This window comes from Ornithodoros turicata, chromosome 2 (assembly GCF_037126465.1).
Source record: "Ornithodoros turicata isolate Travis chromosome 2, ASM3712646v1, whole genome shotgun sequence".
NCBI classification, from domain to species: Eukaryota; Metazoa; Arthropoda; class Arachnida; order Ixodida; family Argasidae; genus Ornithodoros; species Ornithodoros turicata.
Window position 1 is genome coordinate 102,596,594 of NC_088202.1, and position 22,215 is coordinate 102,618,808.

Sequence of the window (22,215 nt, forward strand, 5' to 3'; positions counted from 1 at the left end):
GGCTTTGAGAATATTCTAGAGGTCGAATCATACGCATAATGCAGTGTCATTTGTTTGTTATTGCAAATATAGCACAGGAATGACGCAAGCGCGTGAAGATATGAGCTAATAGTCCTCCATTGTGTGGAATTAGCTGCGTGACCTGGCCGAGCCTGACTCTCGGAAAAATGCTTGTCGGCCCGGGCCCGGCCCGGCCCGCGGTGCCGGCGTATTTTATCGGCCCGGGCTCGGCCCGGCCCGGAGCACATAGCCAATATAACAAGCCCGTCCCGGCAGGCCCGCGAGCCGGGTCGGGGGCCCGGGCTCGTGCAGGGCTCTAGCCCCCACTCCTTCCTGCTGTCCGCTGCTCACAGCCAGAGTTGCTTCGCGGTGCTAACATGGAATTCAAAAAAATGCTTGGTTTAGGCGTTAAAGGACGTCCCAGGTAATAGTAACCATCGGACGAGAATCCAGATCTTCGGATTATATCGGCCACGGGAAATTTGCATCATTGCCCGATTATGGATAGAGGGAGAGTGAGAAAGTCCCATAAGTACTGTATAACTCAAGGTTCTTTGCCTTTTATTTAGTTTCATTTATTTCTCTTTCTTCCTTTCCTTTTATTCTGCGGAATAACAAGCAGATATACCGTTTGGCTGACCTTGTCTCCCTTTTCTTTTTTTTTTTTGTTCTAATAGATATATCCCCCTAGGTAAAACTCAGCAAGTGTTAGTTCTATGTCAGATCAGTGTAATTTTAACAAATTGAAATAAATAAACAAACAAATGTACAAGCAAGCAAAATAGCAGCGGTTCCTCTACGTTTTTACTAAGAAGCATATTCTGAGCTACGTGTATTGTGCAGAGACTATAAAGGTCCTTCCTGGGATAAAGATTGGCGGACATGACGGATTCAGGATAACCGACCATTTAGTTCTTATAGAGCGAGACTTTAAAAGTATGCTGCTTATGGTACGGTGCTTATGCTTATTGCTTGGTCATTGGGCAAATCCAGCCCACCAACGCTCGCCCTCAAAGCTCTCTTCACCTTTCTGGATACCATAAGACTTCGATCCTTGTTGTGAAGGGGCTTACTATTTCATTCCCCACATCACCAGCAGCAATGGGGTAGAGTTCCCATTCATCACCTCACAATAAAGTTCATGTTGTTGTGCTTATGCTTTGTGCATCGAACAGGCCGCTTCCACAACTAAGAGAGGCGAACCGCATGCAGATACGCAAATCTTTACGAAGCTGAAAAATCCGGCACCTGTACAGCGCAACTGCGAGGTTGAACTGGCAACTGAAAAGGCAACTGAGACTCTGAAAATTTCAGACGTTCCGATATAGAGCCGAATAATCTATTTTCTGTGCCGCTCTGGAAAGAGTGACGGAACCTTGGTGGGAATGCACATTACTAACGCAAATTTTACTTCTCGCACCGAGCGTGTTACATACGCTTGCAGACCCTATAGCGAAATAGAATACTGCTAGAGCGCTAATACGTATTATGAGAAACCTAATATGTATGTCCACCTATCACTGGATGTGTGATGCAATTGCCTTGCATCATCTACAGGGGAAAAACACAAGCAGGCTTTACAGCGACTTAACTAAAAAACTTAAAAAAAACAAATTTATTCCACCAAGGAGAACAAAATGAAGAATGCCCAGCCAGTCTGGTGGACAATGATAATGTGCCGCGCATGGGAGGCGAAACGTCTAAATAGATTTCTTTTTTTTTAGTTTAGTTCAGTCGCTGTAAAGGCCCATTCACACATGCGTTTCAAAAAGCGGCGCTGCCTCAGCGTTAGCGGCGCAGCCGAGGGGAGCCTGTCACACATAGCCGAGCCGCCACTCTGCAAACGCGCTTCATTGGTGTTGTTGCTACGTCAAGAACGTACCGACACTTCCAGCGCTCTTCCTCCAAATTTACATTGTGAAGCATGTTATCTATTTTACTATTATTGTGAAACATCCGTGCTGGCATCATCAATCGTTGGAACTACAGACGTGACACAAAAAATCACATGATGCAGAGAAGGAAGGGCAGAAGTGAGGCACCACCACCACCATCATCATCATCATCATCATCATCATCATCATCACCATCACCATCACATGTTTACCTACCGACGACTAACACACGGTCAGGCGCAAGACGTATTTATTTTCGTCGATTATGTTGTTTGCGCAAATTCCCAGCTCATCGTTGACAGCTCACACCACAAACAACTATTGCCGACAATGAATATTGTAGTCACTGAACAGTCACAGAACATTATTTAGTAGTGAGTTTACTCGAGGCGGGAACACTTTGAGGTCATTTTTGCCATTTTCCTTGTATAAACTTAGAAAACTTCCAACGCCTAGGTTCCAATGGAGCGCAGATGACAGACAAATCGTCTTCTTGACAGGGAAGCTAGTTGATAACGCTGGAACAACGCAGACAGTCAGACAGGTCGCCTTGCGACGATGTCAAGGAATATCCGGATTTCAAGACGTTCACGTCGACGATCGATCATGATATACTCGCACAGTTGTCGTTGTCTGCAAATTCATTTGCACAATAGCAAACGTTCCTCCAAGGGAGCTTTTCATTATTTTTGTGCGTACGTCGTTTTGCAGTCTTGGTTTTTTCTCCAAATGTCGGATTTGAGGGGCGGGGGATACACGTTTATTTCGGAAAGGGTCGGATTTGAACTTAGATATAAACAACAACAACATAGATGAATGGATGACGATGATCATGTATGATGTTTCCCTGCGTTGAGTGCAGGACCCTACCCCACTCCAAAAAGGTTCACATATATAAAAAATGAGTAACTCCGGAAAATGCGCTCCGGATATGCAAAAATATGCACAAAAAAAAGAGAGAAATAAAATAAACTCTGGAAACCAGTTTTCAGTCTTGGGAAGTGACTTATTTACAAGTAATTTGTTTCAGAGCAATAAACCAGTAACCGCAATTACACTTTCTCGGAGAGCAACTTTCATGTTGAATACCATTCGGCGACAGGTAGTCAACAAGGATGCGACTAGTTTGTTAAACAAGAGAGACAAACGTGAAATCAAAAGACAGATTCACTTAGTTCCTCTCTAGCTATAGTTAGTTTAGAATTCCATGTTTGTCTCTCCTGTTTCAGAAAGTACCTGCATCTTCGTTGATTACTTGTCCCCGACTGATGTTCAACGTGTTGCTCTCTGAGAAAGAGTTGCTATTATTTGCGGATACTATAGCTAATTGCTCAGGAAGTTATTATTTGTAACTAAGTCGCTTCCCAAGACAGCCAATTATAACGTTGCTATGCCTTGTCCCCTATTCTACCTTTTTCTTTTACCACTGTGCGTGAATGATGTGTTGATAATATGTGCAATAATATGTGCTGACGTAATGTGGTCATTGCCCCCCAATGGGGAAGCAAACAAAAACGGACGCAACAGGACGACAGCTAGAAAACCTGGTTATGGGCCTTGATCTTACGGTGTCAGACTGTGCACAAATGATATTGCAAAAGACCTTACATGGGCTGTGGATCTTGATACAAGAGGAAATGACCACATTCCAATCTATATTATTGAAGAAAGCTGCAGCCAACAAAAACCCGGAAGGTCTGTTACTGTCTACAACGGGCATGATTTCCGGCATAAAAACACGGCACCCCTCTCTGACTGTGGATCTCCGAGAGTCTTCGCAGCAAAAATACAAAAACCTTCGGGAAGCAAGCAAGACAGTTACAGTGCCTAGTGCATATACAAACATTGATGCTAAGTTTCAGCAACTCAGGGCCCAGCGCCCAGGGCTCAGAAGAGCTGAACGTCGATTCAGACGCTCAGGGGACCTAAGACACTGGAAGGAGGCACTGTAGTCGAGGAAAAAATCAAGAGACATCTCAAATAATTGGCCATCAAAAAATGGACCGAGACTTGTGTCTCATTAGATCCATCAACAAGTAGCACCAAGATAGGGCGCATCATAAGGAGCTTGAAATCACTTCCCAAGCAAAACATCCCTTTCCGTGCCATTGCTCTGAAAACTAGGATCTCGGAAAGAATGATTGCTGAAGAACTCCTTACGACAATAACAAGACCGCCTGAGACCTCTTCAAGCCCCATGCATCAGCCCGCACTGCCTACGTAAATGTACTCGTGTCCAAACATAAAGGAACACCAGAATGAATTAAAAATTTACCATGGGTGAACTACAGCGACCACTAGCAAAAGCATCAAGGAAGAGAACAGCCGGGACATGACAATTTTGTTTTTAAATTCCGTGTTAGCGGCGCGAAGCAACTGTGGCTATGAGCGGCGTAGAGACGTGGACAGATGGAGACAGGACAGCAGGAAGGAGTGGGTGCAGGGGTGTTGGTATGCGACTGGATATCTGACTACCGCACTGACACAACTATAGAAACGGTTACAACAGAAGGGAAAACAAGCGCTATTAGCCGATTACAATAGGTCATGGAGTACTACAAGGAGGTGTCATCTCATCCCCTCTCTCTTCAACCTCGTCATGCATGAGTTGATAAAGCTTCTTCCTAAACGTGTTAAAATCACTATGTGTGCAGATCTATATGTATATGGATCTCAGGACAGTAGATAGTTACATCAAGACAACACTCGAACATGATTTGGAAACCATCGCTTGTTTTCTAGAAGAACGTACAGTGCTGGACAAAAGTTTACGGAACGCGCGACGGGCGTATTTTCTCTGGGCAGAGACACCCTAGCGGCGAGCGGAAGCGGGCGAGCCATCTCGTTCAGAGGGATGAAAGAGTGCGCTTGTGGTGACCTATCGTGGTAGTAGTGGTAACCTTGCTTTTGAGTGTAACGAACGCCAAAATGGTTTCGTTTTCGGTCTACTGCACCGAGCGCGAGTGGCTATCGCGGGAAGGAAGTCTCTCCGCTATCGAAGAGATAACAAGGCGCTAAGATGAATTGAGGCGACAACGGGCTGTAGTGCCTAGCTTTTTTCTTTTTTTATTAGACAAAAACAGAAGAAAAGAGCGTGTACCCTTGAACACACACACACACACGCAAAAAGGAGGCTGGGGAGAGATACCGTCTCAATACTTTGTCGGCCCCCCTTTCGCAGCAATAACGGAGGCCATGCGCACAGAAAGGGAAGCGTATAGTCGACGGACAAGGTCCACGTCTTCACGTAGCAAGGACCACTTTGCTTCTATAAATTCCCAGAGTGCGTCCTTGCTCCTTGTAGGCGTCCGTCTCTTGCGCATCCTATTCTTCAGGATGCCCAGACGTTTTCAATGATGTTTAAATCCGGGCTCTGCGCAGGCCATGTCAGCTGCATTACGCTGAGGTCGTCGAGAAGGCGTTGGACAGTTTTACTACGATGGACGGAGCTGCCATCGTGCTGGAAATGGTAGCACCCATCCGTGAACGGCCCGTCCAGAGCATAGGGGAGCAGCGTCCTCTCGATGACCTCTGCGTAGGCCATGGAATTGAAGCGCCCTTCCAGTCGTACCAAAGGCCCGAGTCCGTCGTACGACAGGGCGCCCCAGACGCTCACCGTGTGCCGGCCACTGGACAACACTCTATGGACATACTGGGGCAGGTATCTAGCAAAGGTGGAGAAAGTATGAGGTCGTGCATAATAAAATGAAAATGATTAGGGATACTGAATAGGTATACCTGCAGTTCGGAGGCCGCCAGACCCGCCTGGACTGGCACCAACGCGTACTAAATGTGGCCTCGTCGCTGAAGATTACGCTGTGCCAGCGGTTGTCGTCCCAGTCCATGTGGTCGAGGGCAAACTGGAGCCTGGCTTCTTCGTGGTCAGCCTTGAGGAGGGGCTTCTGTACAGCAACACCATATTGAAGTACAAGGGCCTTGAGGCGGCGCTGAACAGTTTTGACCGGCGCCCCTAAGCCCAGATCCCGCTTGATGTCCGTCGACGTGAAGAATGGCTCGACGGCACTTACGGCAACTATTTGCTGGTCCTCCTCCTCCGTGGTGGTGGCCGGCGGTCTTCCACTTCTCGGGGCATCTTCCAGGCGGCCCTCTTCGCGATAAACGCGGACAATGCGATTAACCGACGAAAGGGAACACCCAAGACGGCTGGCAATCCCTCATTGGGACAGTCCAATCAGTGACAACGTGACGACTTCTCGTCTTCGCTCGATGTTCAATCTTCTGCTCATCTTGACTTATAAGAGGAGCTGTAGCTTCCTTTCCTTTTATTTTACCCTACCTTGTCATACCGCAGTTAATTTGAATTCGGGAATGATCCACACAGAAGCTTTGGGTAACATCTTCTTACATCTTCACGAACGACGAAATCTTCACGCATGAATATGTATGAGCCAGCCGTCTTCGTTGGCTAATCGCTTCGTTCGTTGGTTAATCGCATTGTCCGCGTTTATCGCGAAGAGGGCCGCCTGGAAGATGCCCTGAGAAGTGTAAGACCGCCGGCCACCACCACGGAGGAGGACCAGCAAATAGTTACCGTAAGTGCCGTCGAGCCATTCTTCACGTCGACGGACATCAAGCGGGAACTGGGCTTAGGGGCGTCGGCCAAAACAGTTCAGCGCCGCCTCAAGGCCCATGGCCTTCAATCTGGTGTTGCTGTACAGAAGCCCCTCCTCAAGGCTGACCACGAAGAAGCCAGGCTTCAGTTTGCCCTCGATCACATGGACTGGTAAAACTGTCCAACGCCTTCTCGACGACCTCAGCGTAATACAGCTGACATGGCCTGCGCAGAGCCCGGACTTAAACATCATTGAAAACGTCTGGGGCATCCTGAAGAATAGGATGAGCAAGAGACGGACGCCTACAAGGAGCAAGGACGCACTCTTGGTTTTTATAGAAGCAGAGTGGTCCTTGCTACGTGAAGACGTGGACCTTGTCCGTCGACTATACGCTTCCCTTTCTGTGCGCATGGCCTCCGTTATTGCTGCGAAAGGGGGGCCGACAAAGTATTGAGACAGTATCGTCCCCCCCGCCTCCTTTGTGTGTGTGTGTGCAAGGGTAGGGTAGGTAAGGGTCTTTTCTTCTGTTTTTGTCTAATAAAAAAGAAAAAAGCTAGGCACTACAGCCCGTTGTCGCCTCAGTTCATCTTAGCGCCCTGTTATCTCTCCGATAGCGGAGAGACTTCCTTCCCGCGATAGCCACTCGCGCTCGGTGCAGTAGACCGGAAACGAAACCATTTTGGCGTTCGTTACACTCAAAAGCAAGGTTACCACTACTACCACGATGGGTCGCCACAAGCGCACTCTTTCATCCCTCTGAACGAGTGGGCTCGCCCGCTTCCGCTCGCCGCTAGGGTGTCTCTGCCCAGAGAAAATACGCCGCTCGCGCGTTCTGTAAACTTTTGTCCAGCACTGTACAATGGACCTTGCCTTCACCCGTAAGAAACTAAAGGACTTCAGTCTGGAAATAAGACGCGAACAGATCAAGAGGACATATAGCCACAGATTTCTGGGAATAGTCCTACATCAGAACCTCTGTTGGACCCCCGAAATAAATAAACTACAACTGAATACTAAGACATACTCAAATATTATTAGGGTGCTGGCTGGCATGAAACGAGGAAACGGAAAAGCCATCCGAAATGTTCATCAGGCCGTAAAACAAACACTAGCCTTGAGCATCCCGCATCTTTATGGCATAACTCTTAAACAAGAAACTAAGCTTAACAACCTACTGGCAAAAAGCCTCAGGATTTGTCTCGAGCTACCAAGAACAGCTAGTTGCAGTTGCAGTTGGAATTGGAATTAAAAAGAAAAATATGGAGAGGTGGCTCCTACAACACACAGGAGCCGGCTACTCCAAAACACTTGGAGATATAAAAAAAAACAGTAAGTCTAAAAAGTTAGAGGCGCAGCAATGTCATGGTAGAAACAAGCGAAACTCCAGTTGAAGCTCTACGGCATCAAGAGACACAACGGCATATTATCCTGCGACTCACCAGGTACACGGAGTATCAACTACCTAAAAATATACAAGCCCGTTACAAAAGCCAAACAGCGAAGACACTTCTGGAGTTAAACACAACCCTTCCCAAGAAGAGAGTCCACACTCTGCGACAAGAACACCCACCATGGCTGCTCTTGCAACTGACAATCTGCACACAGAACCAGTAATAACTACAAAGGCGGAAACCACTGCCTCGGTGTTAAGAACACTCTCCATCGCCCACCTGCAAGATAACTTCCCTATGGAGACAGTGATCTACACTGATAGCTCAATTGCTGCAGGAAAATCAGCAAGTGCCTTCGTCGCTGAAAACACAGCCAAATGATACAGGCTCTCACACGACACATCCTCCACCACAGCGGAGCTTCACGGCATACTGAAGGCACTCTGTTTTATCAAGAGATCCGTATAGAAAAGTTGGCTAATATGTACCGACTCCAAGTCAGCCCTACTACACGCTATCACCGAACAGTGTGACAACAACTTTTTTAAAATAAAATTCTTGTTACCTTCCAAGATGTCATACAAAATAGACACGATGTCACCCTAGATTCCCACCCACTGCAGAATTCCAGGCCACGAGACTGCCGACAAGGCACCAAAAGCTGCATTGCAGAAGTCCAAGACCAAGAAGACCAAGCTTAGTGTCATACCCTTCTCAAAGGAACACAAAGAACACAATTCAGCAACTCACTAGAAACCTCTGGAAGGAATCTCTACAGCCCGCAGATTACCTCTCTACAATAGGTCCAGGTCGGACAACAAATGTCCCTGTCAGCCTAGAAAGAACTATTCAAACAGCTATTCACAGGACCCGACTGGGACAACTAGATACAAGAAAAACACTTCACAGAATGAAGCTAGCAAATTCCCCACTCCGCAGAACTTGCAACGTCTCTGAAAATATTGATCACGTCATAATGCATTGCCCAGTGATTGAGAAACATAGAAGAAAACTTCAAACACTTGAAAAACTTGACAACCGTCCATTCAGCTTCTACAAGATTCTTAGACCTCGGCCCAGCCCTCAGCAAGACAAGGCAATGAAAGCCTTCTGTGAATTGTTGAAGGATAGCGGCATGACCAGCTGCTACTAAAAAAGTTCTAAACAAGATAGAATAATACATGTGATGCTCACTATAGAGTGTCACGTATGATAGTCACTGCCATATTGGCGAAACTCACAAGAAATGGAGCTGCAGGCGCCCTTTTGAGCGGCCACTAAGTTCCAACTCCCGCCCAGTTAGTTAAGAAGAAGAATTATCCTGCGCGCGAATATCCAGTAGGGGCATATTTCACTTGTGCCGTCTATGTATACGTGTTTTACCACATAAACGCCCTGTGGTAATCGGCAATATCCCACCCATAAATTTTCATAACCCGTCTAACTTGGTGGTCAAAGTTTTTAGAACCGCCGTCTATGGAGGGTATTTTAATAGAATCCTTTCACCCGTGACACGTGCCTACACAGAACCCATGCGTGTTACCTGTATCGTAACTGAAGCGCAACCAGCGTTGGCAGGTTGTCGTGTTTACTAATTAGTTTGGCTAAGAAGGCACCTCGATAGATATTTGCAATAAATGTGCACATGGGAAGCGAGACTTTGATTTCGTTTGCGACACGACATAAACTGCTACTGCCCTTTTCAACCTCACCATAAACTGAGCTAATAATGCAAAGTACCTCCGTTCAAATACCTTTATAAATGTACCATTTAATGCCGTGATGCACAACTTTTAATCAATGCCCAAGGAGGTATCGCATCCACAGCTCCACAAGGAGGTATGGTGATTCTTTACAACATACAGTTGAGCTAGTTGGTACGTCACTATGTGATTCAAAATGCTAAAATAGATGCAGTGCAATAAAAATGCATAAACAGGTAAAGCTGCTTCTCCCAATAAACCATTGTTGAAAGTGCGCTGCATGTGTGTGGTCTCCCTTGCGTCATTGCCGTTGTTTCTAGTTTGCTTAGCGCTTTTAATGACATCATTATGATTTTTAGTCACTCGTTTTTGCCCTTAAACATTCGTGAAAGCTTGCGAAAAATAGAGTTCCCGGACATGGGAAAGATAATGAGACATCGTTTATTCCTCTTGTTTTTTTCCCGTTCTTACACAGAATTCCCTAAGCCTACGTTATTCAGCAGCTCCACCCAGGAAGATACTGATTTTTATAGCCGCTTGCCCAATATTACGCTACCAGATCGAAGCGTTCAATATTATAGAGCGATGAACCTCCCCACTCTCCATCTCAAAATAAAGTTGTTGTTGTTTTCAATATTATAGCGTCTTTGTTCGACGTACGTAACCATCCCTTCAGTAAATGATTCAGAAACGAGACGGACCGCCACAACAGCGCTCGCATACGTTTGGTTAACAGCGCACTAACCACGTCGAATTGCAACCGGTGACTAATCCAATATGCGGAACTGCTGCGCTGTGCAATTCAGCCGAATAGTAGATGAGCCAGTAATGTGATACGGTCCATAACGCGAGGGGCCTGCGGGAATCACCTGCTGTAGATCGTTAGTCTTTCAATGTTTTCAATGTTCCTACGGCAACCTTTATTGCTATAGCCGAGGGATAGACAGTGCGAATGGTGTTACTAAAAGCAAATGTTTGTTTGTGCGTATATAACGTTTGTCTGTATTGTTATGGAATCAACTGAACCAAATTACCAGTATAAGCAACCCACACACCTGCTGAAGCGTTTACAGTGATACGAGGAGATCCGCGTGGAAATTTCCTTTCCGTTAATTAACACTTACAGATCCCGACAAAAGTTTACGAAACACCAGGGAGATGTGTTTCTTGATCGGAGCAACACTCTCAGCGAACAGGAGTGGACAGACCTACTGAGAGGTGCATGGAATACACAGTCACCTGTCTGTAAGTCTATCTGATCCCGTTTACTGCAAGTGTATCGCTCCGATGACTATATACGCCACCCCGGTCCGCTGTTCCGTAAACTTTTGTCAGGAACTGTGCAAACAAATCATGAACGATTACTGAACAGGTGACCTAACACATGAAGAAGGGGTTTTCCAGCGCAAGTCTGGCGTTTGTAGAGCGGGGTCGTACCAGCCACTCTGCTTCCTGCGTGTTTTACAGGCCTAATTCTTCGTTCTCAAAGCGTTTACTGGTATCTTAATAGTGAGTTTTAGCATAACGTACGCTGTCGCCATTGCGTACGTAAGACCTAGTGGTGGTTCTGTGGAATGCGGAAAGCTCTGCTTGTGTATTGCGCGCGTGCAGAACCACCAGCGCTAAATTACGTACGCGAAGGCGACAGCGTACGTTATACTAAAACTCACTAATGAACCGCTCGTGCGAGCGGCCTTCAATTGACATCGTTCATCCTAACCCACGCTAGGTGTTGAGTGAGCGGAACGTTGTGTTCTTTCTTACAGCTGTGCTGCGTTGGCCCGAAGACCTGCTGGGCAATCGAAGTAACAGCAGCGATCAGGCTTCTGGCGAGAAAGGCGGGGAAGAGGAAACACCACCTAAGCGCTTCAAGATCACTGGCTTCATCATAGGGATGATGCCGCCACTGTGCATTTCGTTCTATATCATCCTCAAGCTGGGCTACCGCTCTCGGTACGCCGAGGAGCGCGCCGAGGAGACCGGCATGGTCGAGGAACCTTTCTTCATCAGTAACTGACTATATCTACAGCAAGCGCGAGTAAGATTATTCCGACACTATTTTTGCTACTTCACGAAAGAGTAAAAAATGCAGTACTACTCAGTATATCCTAGAACAGCGTGTAGGAGGTGCGAGAAATGAAACGAGGTTGTATTCGCAACCATCATCTATTGGGCGAGAAATCAAGACAGATTAGATGGAATCATACGCAGAGAGCATAGGATTGGGTACGGCAAGCATAGAGAAGCACCCTACCTCTGATTGTCTTGTCGGCCGCCAGATTGTGCTTTTATGTGACGCTCAATTCCCGAGCTACCTCGCACACGTGCGGAGAAGGACGTAATTCTACGTTATGGCATTGAGCTATTGGTCAACGCTTCCCAAATTGATGAAGTCTGCTATGCGCTTCTGTGGACCAACAACGGTGAGCCGATTAAGACATCCCCCCTCCCCCCCCCCCCCGAAATCATACGTACCAGTTTCTAATAAATCAGTTTGCAATGCAAACAAAAAAATAAAGAAAGAAAGACAGGCGAGAAAAAGGGGCACGTCCTTTACAGCGTCAGCTCATACTCCAGCTCAGACAACCCGCTCCCGAGGTGCGATTGGCACATTCAAATCCTGCACTTCATAGTGGACGACGTAAGACAAACCAAATGGTCGCCGAGTGCGCAGTAGAAAGAAGGTAAAGCAGTCAGTGTGAGGAGTTTTAGCGACAGGCTCTGTGCATGACCTTTCATTTTAGTAAATACGGTGTCTGTGTATTAGCCCAAATTTTAAACAGTGTGTGGAGTTTTTCTATAAGGATAGAAATGTGTGTTTAGATTACTAAACGAGAAATATGAACATACTATAGGTCCCAACAGTTGTCGTGACCTGCGGTACGACAATAGTTGCATGTTTACATCAATAGAGATCTCATCAGCATGGCAATGAGTACAAGATGTGACAGAGGCGCTCGGCAACAGAAGCCGAATGGGATGCTACGTTTACTGGCGTTGTCTTGCAGTGCTGCGCTGATCTGCTCTCCAACTTACGTTTGACGTAGACCTCTCTCTTGCCAATGCGTCTCTCGTCTGCCATTAAGATTGCCGTCATTCTGTTGTACCTTTTATGCTATACTGGAGTCATTATAATGCTGTTTCTGGTCTCTCCGCAGATGCCCGCGACTCCCAAACCGCCAGTGTTCCGGATCTTCATCACATCCTGTCTCGTGCCCGAAAGCCACACAAGGGTCTCCTTCCTCAAAATTATCACCATTCTTCCGATGGCCAACTACACGTACCTGCGTAGCACACAGGGAGCCTGAGATAGCTGTCTCCTACGAATTCGGTTATATTATTAGTGCGCTAGTTATTCAGTCTTGAATTATCTCTTCGCGTTATGGTGAAGGCAAACCAGAGATGCATAGAAATTTCCACCCATTGACGTACCGGTGACGTGACGGGAGGTGCACCTTCTATTACTTTCACAAGCGTAATTTTTTTATTTACCTTTTTTGTGATTCGCATTGCACACAGTCGCGTTTGCGGTTTCGACTTAATCTTCTAGCTGCAAGCGCATTAGGCTGCGCCAGTGTACGGAGTCTCCGTTATTTGTTTCTTGACAAATAGTGCGCCGCACGTAGGCGAGTTGCGCAGACCCATTCCGTCCTTGAAAGGTTTCAGTTGTATAGGTCCTGGAAGCTTGTCTTACACAGGAACAATTACGTGGCGGGTAGTATCAAACAAGTGCCCTCCTTCTTTTTTTTTCTTTTTTGTCTTTCTGAAACACAAGAACTCAATCGAAAAGCGTAACGTGGAGGAATTGTAGAGACACGTGTTGCTCCATGTACGAATTTCACAGGGTATCTACATGGGAGTTATGCAAGTATAGGTTACCTGTGTACTGCAAGACAGTAGCTCTCACTTCCTCCAAGTACAAATACTAATGGCTCGGATCCACGACAAGAGGTTACATCTGAGTGTACCACATTGCGTATGGTCGCGTGGCGTGTGGTCTTCCGGTGAACCTGCCTCCAAATTCTAGCATGACAATGCAGTTTCTTGTACATACAACAGCGCACAGGAAGCGAATTGTTCCTGTGAACACGTACAGAAGATATCAAACCCATAGACCTTAGGAGCATTGCATATTCCGAACGTCTGTCTTTGCGTGACTTACTCGCCTTAGATACTTAGATACCCGCCTTGGATACGCCAGCACGGTTATATTCCCCTAGATGGACCAAGACGTGCAACTATTTTTCAAGTTTCAAAGCCCAATTTCCTCTGTAGTGAGAACATAAAAGCCAATCGTAAGCACATGTCTGGATTTTAACGACATTGCTCATATGGCTATACGCCGCCCTCCGGACAGATCATTGCGAAGGACGAATGATACCGAAGTGGTATCCGATTTCTGGGATTAACCTGTATATAACTCTGTAACTCGCAATAACCTCATCACCAATGATAGCTGCATGGCGAACCAATTGCCACTTAGGTGCGAGCCAACCAACCACTATCACTAATAAACAGCACGTCCCTCCTTGAAGCCCGCTGAGATAGAAGGACGACAAAGTGAGATGGAGTCCTGTCGATATAATCGCAGCATTTTTTTCCCCCTTGTTGGCCAAGCTTTCATTCCAGGCCGTGCTTACTATGCGCGGCATGTCCTCCGCGCTCTGGGCGACGTAGTGGCATCCATAACAGTTCCGTCGATTGCGGGTACTCACCTGCTGTTTCTGCAGTATAGAGTACAGCAGTAGTACACAGTGCTATTCATTTATTTACTTCGCCTTCCTCATTCATGAATATTCTTAGCTTATATTCTTTGCTTTATGCCTAATATGTTGTCAAACCTGCCGCAGTCTACAACATACGCTTTCCTGCAAGAAACCCTAAAGAAAACGCGACGCGAAAGTTATACGCAAGGTGCACAATGGAAACGGGATCAGTAATGATCCAGTATCAATAGCCCTAGTCGCTCATGCGCCAGAAAAAACCTCAATCACTCACTCATCACTCACTCAATGATACAGTATCATGAAAGAGCACAAAAGGAAGACTACCGTATTTTCCGGTGCATAACGCGCGCGGTATGCATTGTAAAAAGTATTCCGAAGAGGAACCAAATCACCGAAGGAATCAAATTTTGGCGGCATCAAATACACTTCGCGTCCGTGTTGTATGCCATCAAAAGTGTCGATGCACTCGATGCACTTATTAAATGACTGTGGATCCTTACGATAATGTAAAGTTTTCAGTTTTCGTGCACTAACAGCGCTGGTATTTTCACCTCACGCCCTGCGCGTTATGCATCGGACATTTTTCAAAGTCCGCTGATAATCGCGGGGTGCACGTTATACACAGGACAGTACGGTAAATTGAAAAATTACTGAATTACTGACTGCAAGCAGTCAAAATCGGAAACCGATAATGTCCAGGCCGTTTCCACGTTTGGTAATTAGTTTCCGCTTTCTTTCTACGTGTCCTGTTTATGTTTGTAATGCGACGATTTTGCTTATTCCTAAAATGCCATTACACATGGCCGCGTTCGACTCAAGAGGGAAGCTCTACTTTATAACTTCTTGATGTCAATATGTTTTCGCTTTGTTGTTTTCAGCGGTGCGACAAATATTACCGCTCTCGAAGTGTTCGTTTCCATAGAAACCGCATTGGCGGCCGAACACGCGTGCAAACAACTGGCATGTTGACAGAGAAACCCCGATAGCAGATAGGGGAAGTTCGTACGTTGGTACGGGTTAGCTATTACCCATGTTGCACCATGCAGTTGGCGTATTTAATCATGGCTACGTTGAATCTAACGAAAAGCGATATATTTGCTAAATGAGACAAAAACAGGCATCCTCACAACCCTAACCAAGTAGAAGAATTCGGGCCAGAAGCATAGAATTATGATGGGAGCCGAAACTTTTGCTAGTTTATCCTTTATTTCCTTGTTCTTGGATACCGTAGCACTTCGATCCTTATTGTGAAGGGGCTCATTATGTCATTCCCCGCATAACCACCAGCAATGGGGTAGAGTATCGGCCCTGGCGATTAAACTCCATTCAGTATCTCACCATAAAGTTGTCGTTTGTACCTAATTATTTTCTGCATCCTCTTTTTTCTTTTTCCTTTTTTCGGAATAGCAAGTTGATATACCGCTTAGCTGACCTTGCATCCTTTTTTTCTCGCTCTTTCTGTTCTAATAAATATACCCCCCCCCCCCCCCCGCACCCGAAACTCGGGCGGGGAGATATGTTTATTAAAGATAAAGGAAAGGGGATGGTACGTGAACGCAATTGTGATTACGACGAAGATATTTGAGCTAAAGGAAAGGCAGTGTACACTACTATAACTTCCGCAACAAGTGCCGACCGTAAGGCGTATGAATCCATCCGGGTTATACGCGCTCGTTATGTGGGCAATTTATTTTTCCACATTCTTCAAACAGAACTTCACCGCATAACACCAGGCCATAACATGAAGGCCAGCCAGGAGACGGAGTGACGCTGTCATCACTACTGATTTGTGGAAAGCGCGGGTCGTACACCTTTTTGTGACAATTAACACAACTGTGTCAACAAATCAGGCTGAAGAACGATGTCATTCGGGATGATGATGGGCTAGTGGCGAGGGCATTCGGTGAAGTTCTGTTTGAAGAGTGCAGGAAGTCGTTGCTGTTCCCTGTTTCGAGTTTTTATATCTGGACGTTCGATGTTACGCGCCCACTATTAGACGCGTGCTCGTTCATCACGAAAGCTTGGCAAGCTCTGTTTGTGTCGATACACTGTACTACTGAAAGACATCAATAACGCTGTGCCATCCGCACATGCTTGCGGACTGCATTATGCATTTCGATATCTCAGAGTGACACGCACCTCCGATGAAACTTATTCACGGAGATATTATCAGCCAAACCAACACGTATCTTTTATCTAGATCTATGCACGTAGTCTTATACATATAGATCATAGCTAGGTAAGGTCTCTTATACAACTTATAACCTGAACGCACTGTCGTATGATATCTGGGTCACTAGACCTGAATCCACAATGCGTTCTCAGCCGACCATCTTGCGAAATTTCGCTTTCTCTTGTACTTCGTAGAGAAAGTGGTTTAAATCTTCATAAAACGAACACAATGCGCCCCGCCGTTTCTACAAAACGAAACCGACATTTGGCACAGGTGCTGGGAGGGATGTGTTGAGGTGGAGTCATGTTGATCTTCATAAAGTTAACCCACATCATCAGCATTGCAGCATTTAGGCTGGATATAGCGCCTGCACCGACTTGGTCTGTTACAACCACGAGCAAGTACGGAATAAAGCTACACGAGGCAAGCACATTCTCCTACGATGCATACAATTCTACATACAAATAGCTGTAGTTGTCAAGCTTTAAAATAACTATTTGTACTATCTTGATCACCATCCTGAAGGGACCAGGCAATGAAGCGGTAAATGGTGCTAGTGTCTGTAAATATCCCCGGAAGGGCATGTTCGTGTTAACACAAGGATATTTTCGTCTGAGATATAGACGACTTCTTAAAATGATCCTAACTAGTATGTCATTTCGGTTCACCCACCGTGCGCATATTTTCCATGCAAAAATGCGTTGGCTGATCCAATGGTCGCAACCAGTCTCGCTAGTCATCAGTCACCAGTCATCTAGAAGCGCTATGTATGAGTTCAGCACTCGCTTCCGATTCTAGGCGAGAGTTCGAACCACAAATGCTTATCCAGTTCACATTCTAAGTCCCGTAGCAACACAACCAGCAAGATGATGAAAGTTTTAAACGTTGTGTTTGTCCTAATTGTTGTTTCAGCCCTCGCAATTTGCATTGCCGTGCCCCTCGGGAGCCCCATCCATCACGCAAGAAAGCAAGGCTTGAAATGGAAGTGAGGTAACAGTACCGCTAAAGGAACAGAGGCACTCTTCTTCATGGTCATTCCACACATTGAACGGAAGTATTAACGTATGCGCTACTCACATGCCCATTGTGCAATTTTGTATCCTTTACATTTCCCGGAGGAAATGTTTCGGCATACCTCGTGGAAGGTGGCAAATGCACTATCAACAGAAACAACAGGGTTCTTTCAGTTGTCTGCAATGACATTACGCCGCGGCTTCAAGACGTACGGCTCAGAATAGGGCAAATTAGTCCGTTTGTACTCTTCAACAAAAGTGAAGCAGTTCTTATAATCCTTTCGGCTCGTTGATCTTTTGTCACCCCCTAGGTTTCACCAACGGTAACGGCCCTTTGATGCAATGACAATCGTGCGAACGCTGAGGCGACGATATTGGAGCTTGATCCACTCGAACAGACTCTAACAAGTCCCACGCGCTGCTTGCATCTTGTGGGATACGGGCGGGATGTGGGATTTTCTGAATGCACTTCTGAAGACTGCCTTCTGCGAACTCAAATCGCCCATTGCGCTATGCCGTCACGCACTAGCGCTCAATGTTATATACCTATGCGGCATCGCAGAAGTAAGTCTTGCCAAATTTGATCAAAGGCCGTGTGAGAGTGTTTCTCATTGCAATAAATGTTTCAAACGTTCTTTCATCGCACGGTTGGTCACGTTCGAAAAAAAACTCTTGCTCTTTCGGAACTTTGCACAGTAGCACATTTGTAAAGAGACTCCACATGAATAAGACTTGTAACTCTAGGCTCATGAACTCCGCTGAATTTTTGCGATTTTTTTTGTTTTTTTGTCTCGCCTTCTGTGTTCACTGAGCAAATAACAGAGACTTTATTTCATATTCAGGATGTAACATATTGTAAGACGTTTCTATAAGACAACCCAGTTTTGTAGCAAGCCCTACGGCAGCAGCTACAACGTTCTATACTATATCATAAAAGCTATCTGCAGGTTTGAGATGTACTCTGCCCACCCCTTGTAAATGCGGACACATCTTTGAAATAAACACATTTTCTACCCAGTCTGTTATTTGGAACACTTACTGACATTATCATGTTCGTGAGTTGGGGTTGCTACTTTGCTGTAATGACATACACGGGTTTATTTCACGCCGAGAGACCAAGATAATGCTGAAATTCAGTTTTTCCCAAAGGCCATCCTTCCGAAATCGACCGGCATTGTACACGATATCAAGCCGCGGTTGCAGAATACCGCTACCCGCTATGACACTCAAAAGTAGCACAATACAAGTGAGTTTTAATGCGTCATACGTTATTGCCTTTGCGTACATAAGGGATAGCGTTGGTGGTTCTGCGCACGCGCAAAACACACTGAGCTTCGCGCAATGCGCAGAACCACCACGATATCCCAGTGGCGGCAGTGGCCCAAAGGCAACAGTGTACGACGTATTAAAACTCACTCTGTAGTGGACGATAGCATTCCGGGCAAGTCGTTCACATGGACAGGAAAAAGAAAAGGGCCTAAAATGGAGTCTTGTGGTACCCCGTAAGATATGTCATGTAGGGATGAGCATTTGTCGATGTATAATCATACAAGCGTTTGAATCGAACGATGCTGTCAAACAAGAATTGTATGACCAGTGTGACCGAGCATTATACATACGCCATACATGTTTGAAGACATGTTGCCATACATGTTTGGAGCACGTGTATAAGCAGTGTGACTCCGGCCTTACAGAAAGTCAAAGTATAAGAGAAACCGTTCCATCCGCTGAACTGGGTTCGCTGAAGGAACGATATCCCTCCACTTTGCTTCATGTCTATCATAAGCCATATTTCGACGACACCCGTACATCAATCTTTCGATGTTGTTATGAGCTTTGAGGCTTGTGTTGTGTTCCCGTCATCACAAGCCCTGTTCAGCCACAGTGACCACCACATAGCCCCGCGGACACGATCATTCTTTCTGCTGTCAGCCAACAACAGAGAAAAAGAAAAGTACAAAAACTATTGTGTGCCCCGCAGTGAATATCCCATGCGTTTTATTATTCACTCGCCTTGTACCAGGGGAGAAGGATACGCCCATTGCAGAATACCATGGAAGATCAGTATCTTTTACTCGTGAATATCTGGATATTTCAACGTGCATATTTCGTTGGTCTGGTAAAAGGTTAAATAAAACTCTATATTCTGTAACTGGATGCAAAGTAGGAGTGTCATGAATCTTTTAGTATGCACACCCTGATAAGAATCCCTCAGCTGAATATTTAAGTGAACGCCGTCGTTTCAAGTAATGCTGTTTTTCGAACTTTGGTGCGGCACAGGATTAAAACTACCTATACAATTGAACAACAAAATGTTTGCGTGTTATAGGTAGGGTTCCGCGTTTTTGGTTTTAATCGAAAAGCATACGCGGGGTAAATTTTCCCTCACTCGGTTTTAATCGAAAAACATCGACTACAGAGTAACATTCCAGGAACCGTGACAGGTAAATTGCTGCGCATGCCCAGCTTAAGATTCCAACATGCCAAGCAGGCTTTCCTTTATTACTCTTCTCTTCTTGGTATTTGCTATGGTTGGATGACCTGCGACCACATTCAGTGCTCCAGGGTCAATCCTTTTGTCCCGGATTGGGTGCCCTGGTCGGAATCTCATTCTGCCATTGTAGGTGCGTCACCGGGCTTGTGAACCTTTTAGGGACGTGATGTCAAGTAGAATCTCGGTTACCGGCCTTTAGTTGTTTAGTGGAGAGGTTCCGACAGTACATACGCTGTCTCCACTTTCCTCCCTTTCCACGTTCCACGTACGGCGGTCCTCTCTTTTCGTGGCACCCGAGATGGGAAGAAAAAGGCAGAGGGCCTCGGACTACGTTTGCGAAAATCAAGATTTTGAACTATCAGGCAAGAAAGATGTTGTCGTATGCAAGTATTGCCGCGTGGCAGTTAATGTGGGGCGTGGAAGAGGTGCGGCGAGCACGTGCAATCGCGGCGCCACGTGAATCTGAAGAACCCTCGTGGTGAGCAAACGCCTTCCGGTCATTTCTTGCAGCACTTATAGAACTAGTACTTTAAGAAACTGGTAATTCGCATTGGTTGTTATTGTTAAGGCTGCGTTAGACGCATACAGCACTGATATCACATTGTAATTGCTATTCGCCGATAAAAGTCGGCTAAACCATGTACACGAAAGGAAAAACATCGAAGAACTCCGATTTTGCGAAAATCAAAAAACATACGCCGAATCCGCCCAAAAGTAAACATCTTAAACGAGGAACCCTAGTTATAGGATCCTGAATCCTGTCTCGTGGATGAGCAAAATGTTGTTTTAAGAGAGCTCTGATCCTCATTATGTTTTCAATAAATTTACCGACTTCTGTCTTCTTACCTGAGTCAATATTACAGTAATCCCTGTTATTACAGGAACAACAACGACAGGCTGTTAAACGACGTAATGCGGATTTAGGCCGAACCTGTCAGAACATTAACAGAGTCATCTTTTAGGATAATCACGCGAGGAACTGATGTACAACGGGAGAATGGGTAAAAAGCAAGCGAGCTGGTGATTAGAACGTAGTTTTAATATTATGAAAACTGATGTAATTACCGATTGCTACGGAATACTGACAAGTTGAAAATGTGTGCCCGGGTCGTTATTTTCTACGGCTCAAGTGAGGGAGTCGTTTTGGATCAACGACATCGTTGGCATCGGCAATCTCATTGGGGGCCGTTCTTACCAGTGTTCGTTTCCACATTCTCTAAGTGCTGAGGAGCGCAAACTTTCTCAGCGTCACTTTCCTTGTGTTTTGGGCTTGCGCTCAACGACGCTGTGTGCGTGAAATTCGGTGACGATAAAGATCCTTTGTTTCCTTTTCTTGCTTTCGAGTAATGACGAAGAATTGTCACATCCACCACCCCTTCCCCGATCCAGACAACAACTCAAGAGAGCGGCATCTGTTTGTGATATGTTTGCAGAAAGGTTACTAATTGCTGGGAGGGAGCTCCGAGATAAGGAAGAGACGTACACAGGGCAACAACATCACTTCATCGTACGTCTTTTCCTTGTCTCCGGGGTCTAGCTGGTCTAGCTTTTACCTCAACATCCCATCAAGCACTTGGTGACATAAACATTATTAGTATTGTTCTTTTTGTTATTATTATTGTTATGATCATGTACAACCAGCATTCCTGCATCTTATTTCCCCTTCAAGGTTATTAAAGGGACAATGAAATGATTCTCGCGAATTCCGAGTATTCTGCCGGAAACTGTTCTTACGATCCATCCACACATCTACGTCTAACCGTATTCAGTGCACCGGGGTCGCAGTTACCGCGCAAAAATAGCGGGATCGCAAGATACAATCCTCCAACGCGGCCTTGTGTCATTAACACCCAGTCCTCTCAGCCAATTATGGACGGCCTCGAGCACACCCCTCCGCTAGACCACGTGGGTGCGTGGTTTCGCTTTGGACAACAAACCACGCTGTCGTCGAAATCAGTAGAAATATGGCGAAACCAAATTGTCTGCGATGGAGGAAGAGATTATGCGACGCCCAAAGCGTCTCGAGAGCGGAAAACGTGCTCTGCTAACCATGCCGACAATCAACGGCTACATTGAGTGGTTTATCCTGACCTCCCTACACTCCCCCACCCCCCGAAATCTGGAAGCCATCCCCTAAAACTTTGTGAGGAGATTACACAATATTTCGTCGAAGAGCATCAAAGTAGATGGGAGTATCCCGCGTGTTGTGACGTCATGCCCCACCTGCGGAGCATGACATACCCCC

At 45.9% G+C, this 22,215-nt stretch overlaps 1 protein-coding gene and 1 long non-coding RNA gene across 2 annotated transcripts in view; both read left to right on the forward strand.

Moving 5' to 3' along the window:
- The window catches only part of LOC135385863 (uncharacterized), a 17,240-nt gene extending 11,724 nt beyond the window's left edge, over positions 1 to 5,516 (forward strand). The window contains exon 3 of the long non-coding RNA XR_010420525.1: positions 5,277 to 5,516. This is a non-coding gene — a long non-coding RNA (uncharacterized LOC135385863). The remainder of the gene's footprint in view (positions 1 to 5,276) is intronic.
- The window catches only part of LOC135385862 (uncharacterized), a 170,533-nt gene extending 152,040 nt beyond the window's left edge, over positions 1 to 18,493 (forward strand). Inside the window, exons 5-6 of the mRNA XM_064615433.1 lie at positions 11,330 to 11,601; positions 12,722 to 18,493. Coding sequence (XP_064471503.1) covers positions 11,330 to 11,580 — 251 coding nt within the window. The 3' untranslated portion in view covers positions 11,581 to 11,601; positions 12,722 to 18,493. The remainder of the gene's footprint in view (positions 1 to 11,329; positions 11,602 to 12,721) is intronic.
- The last annotated feature ends 3,722 nt before the right edge of the window (positions 18,494 to 22,215 follow it).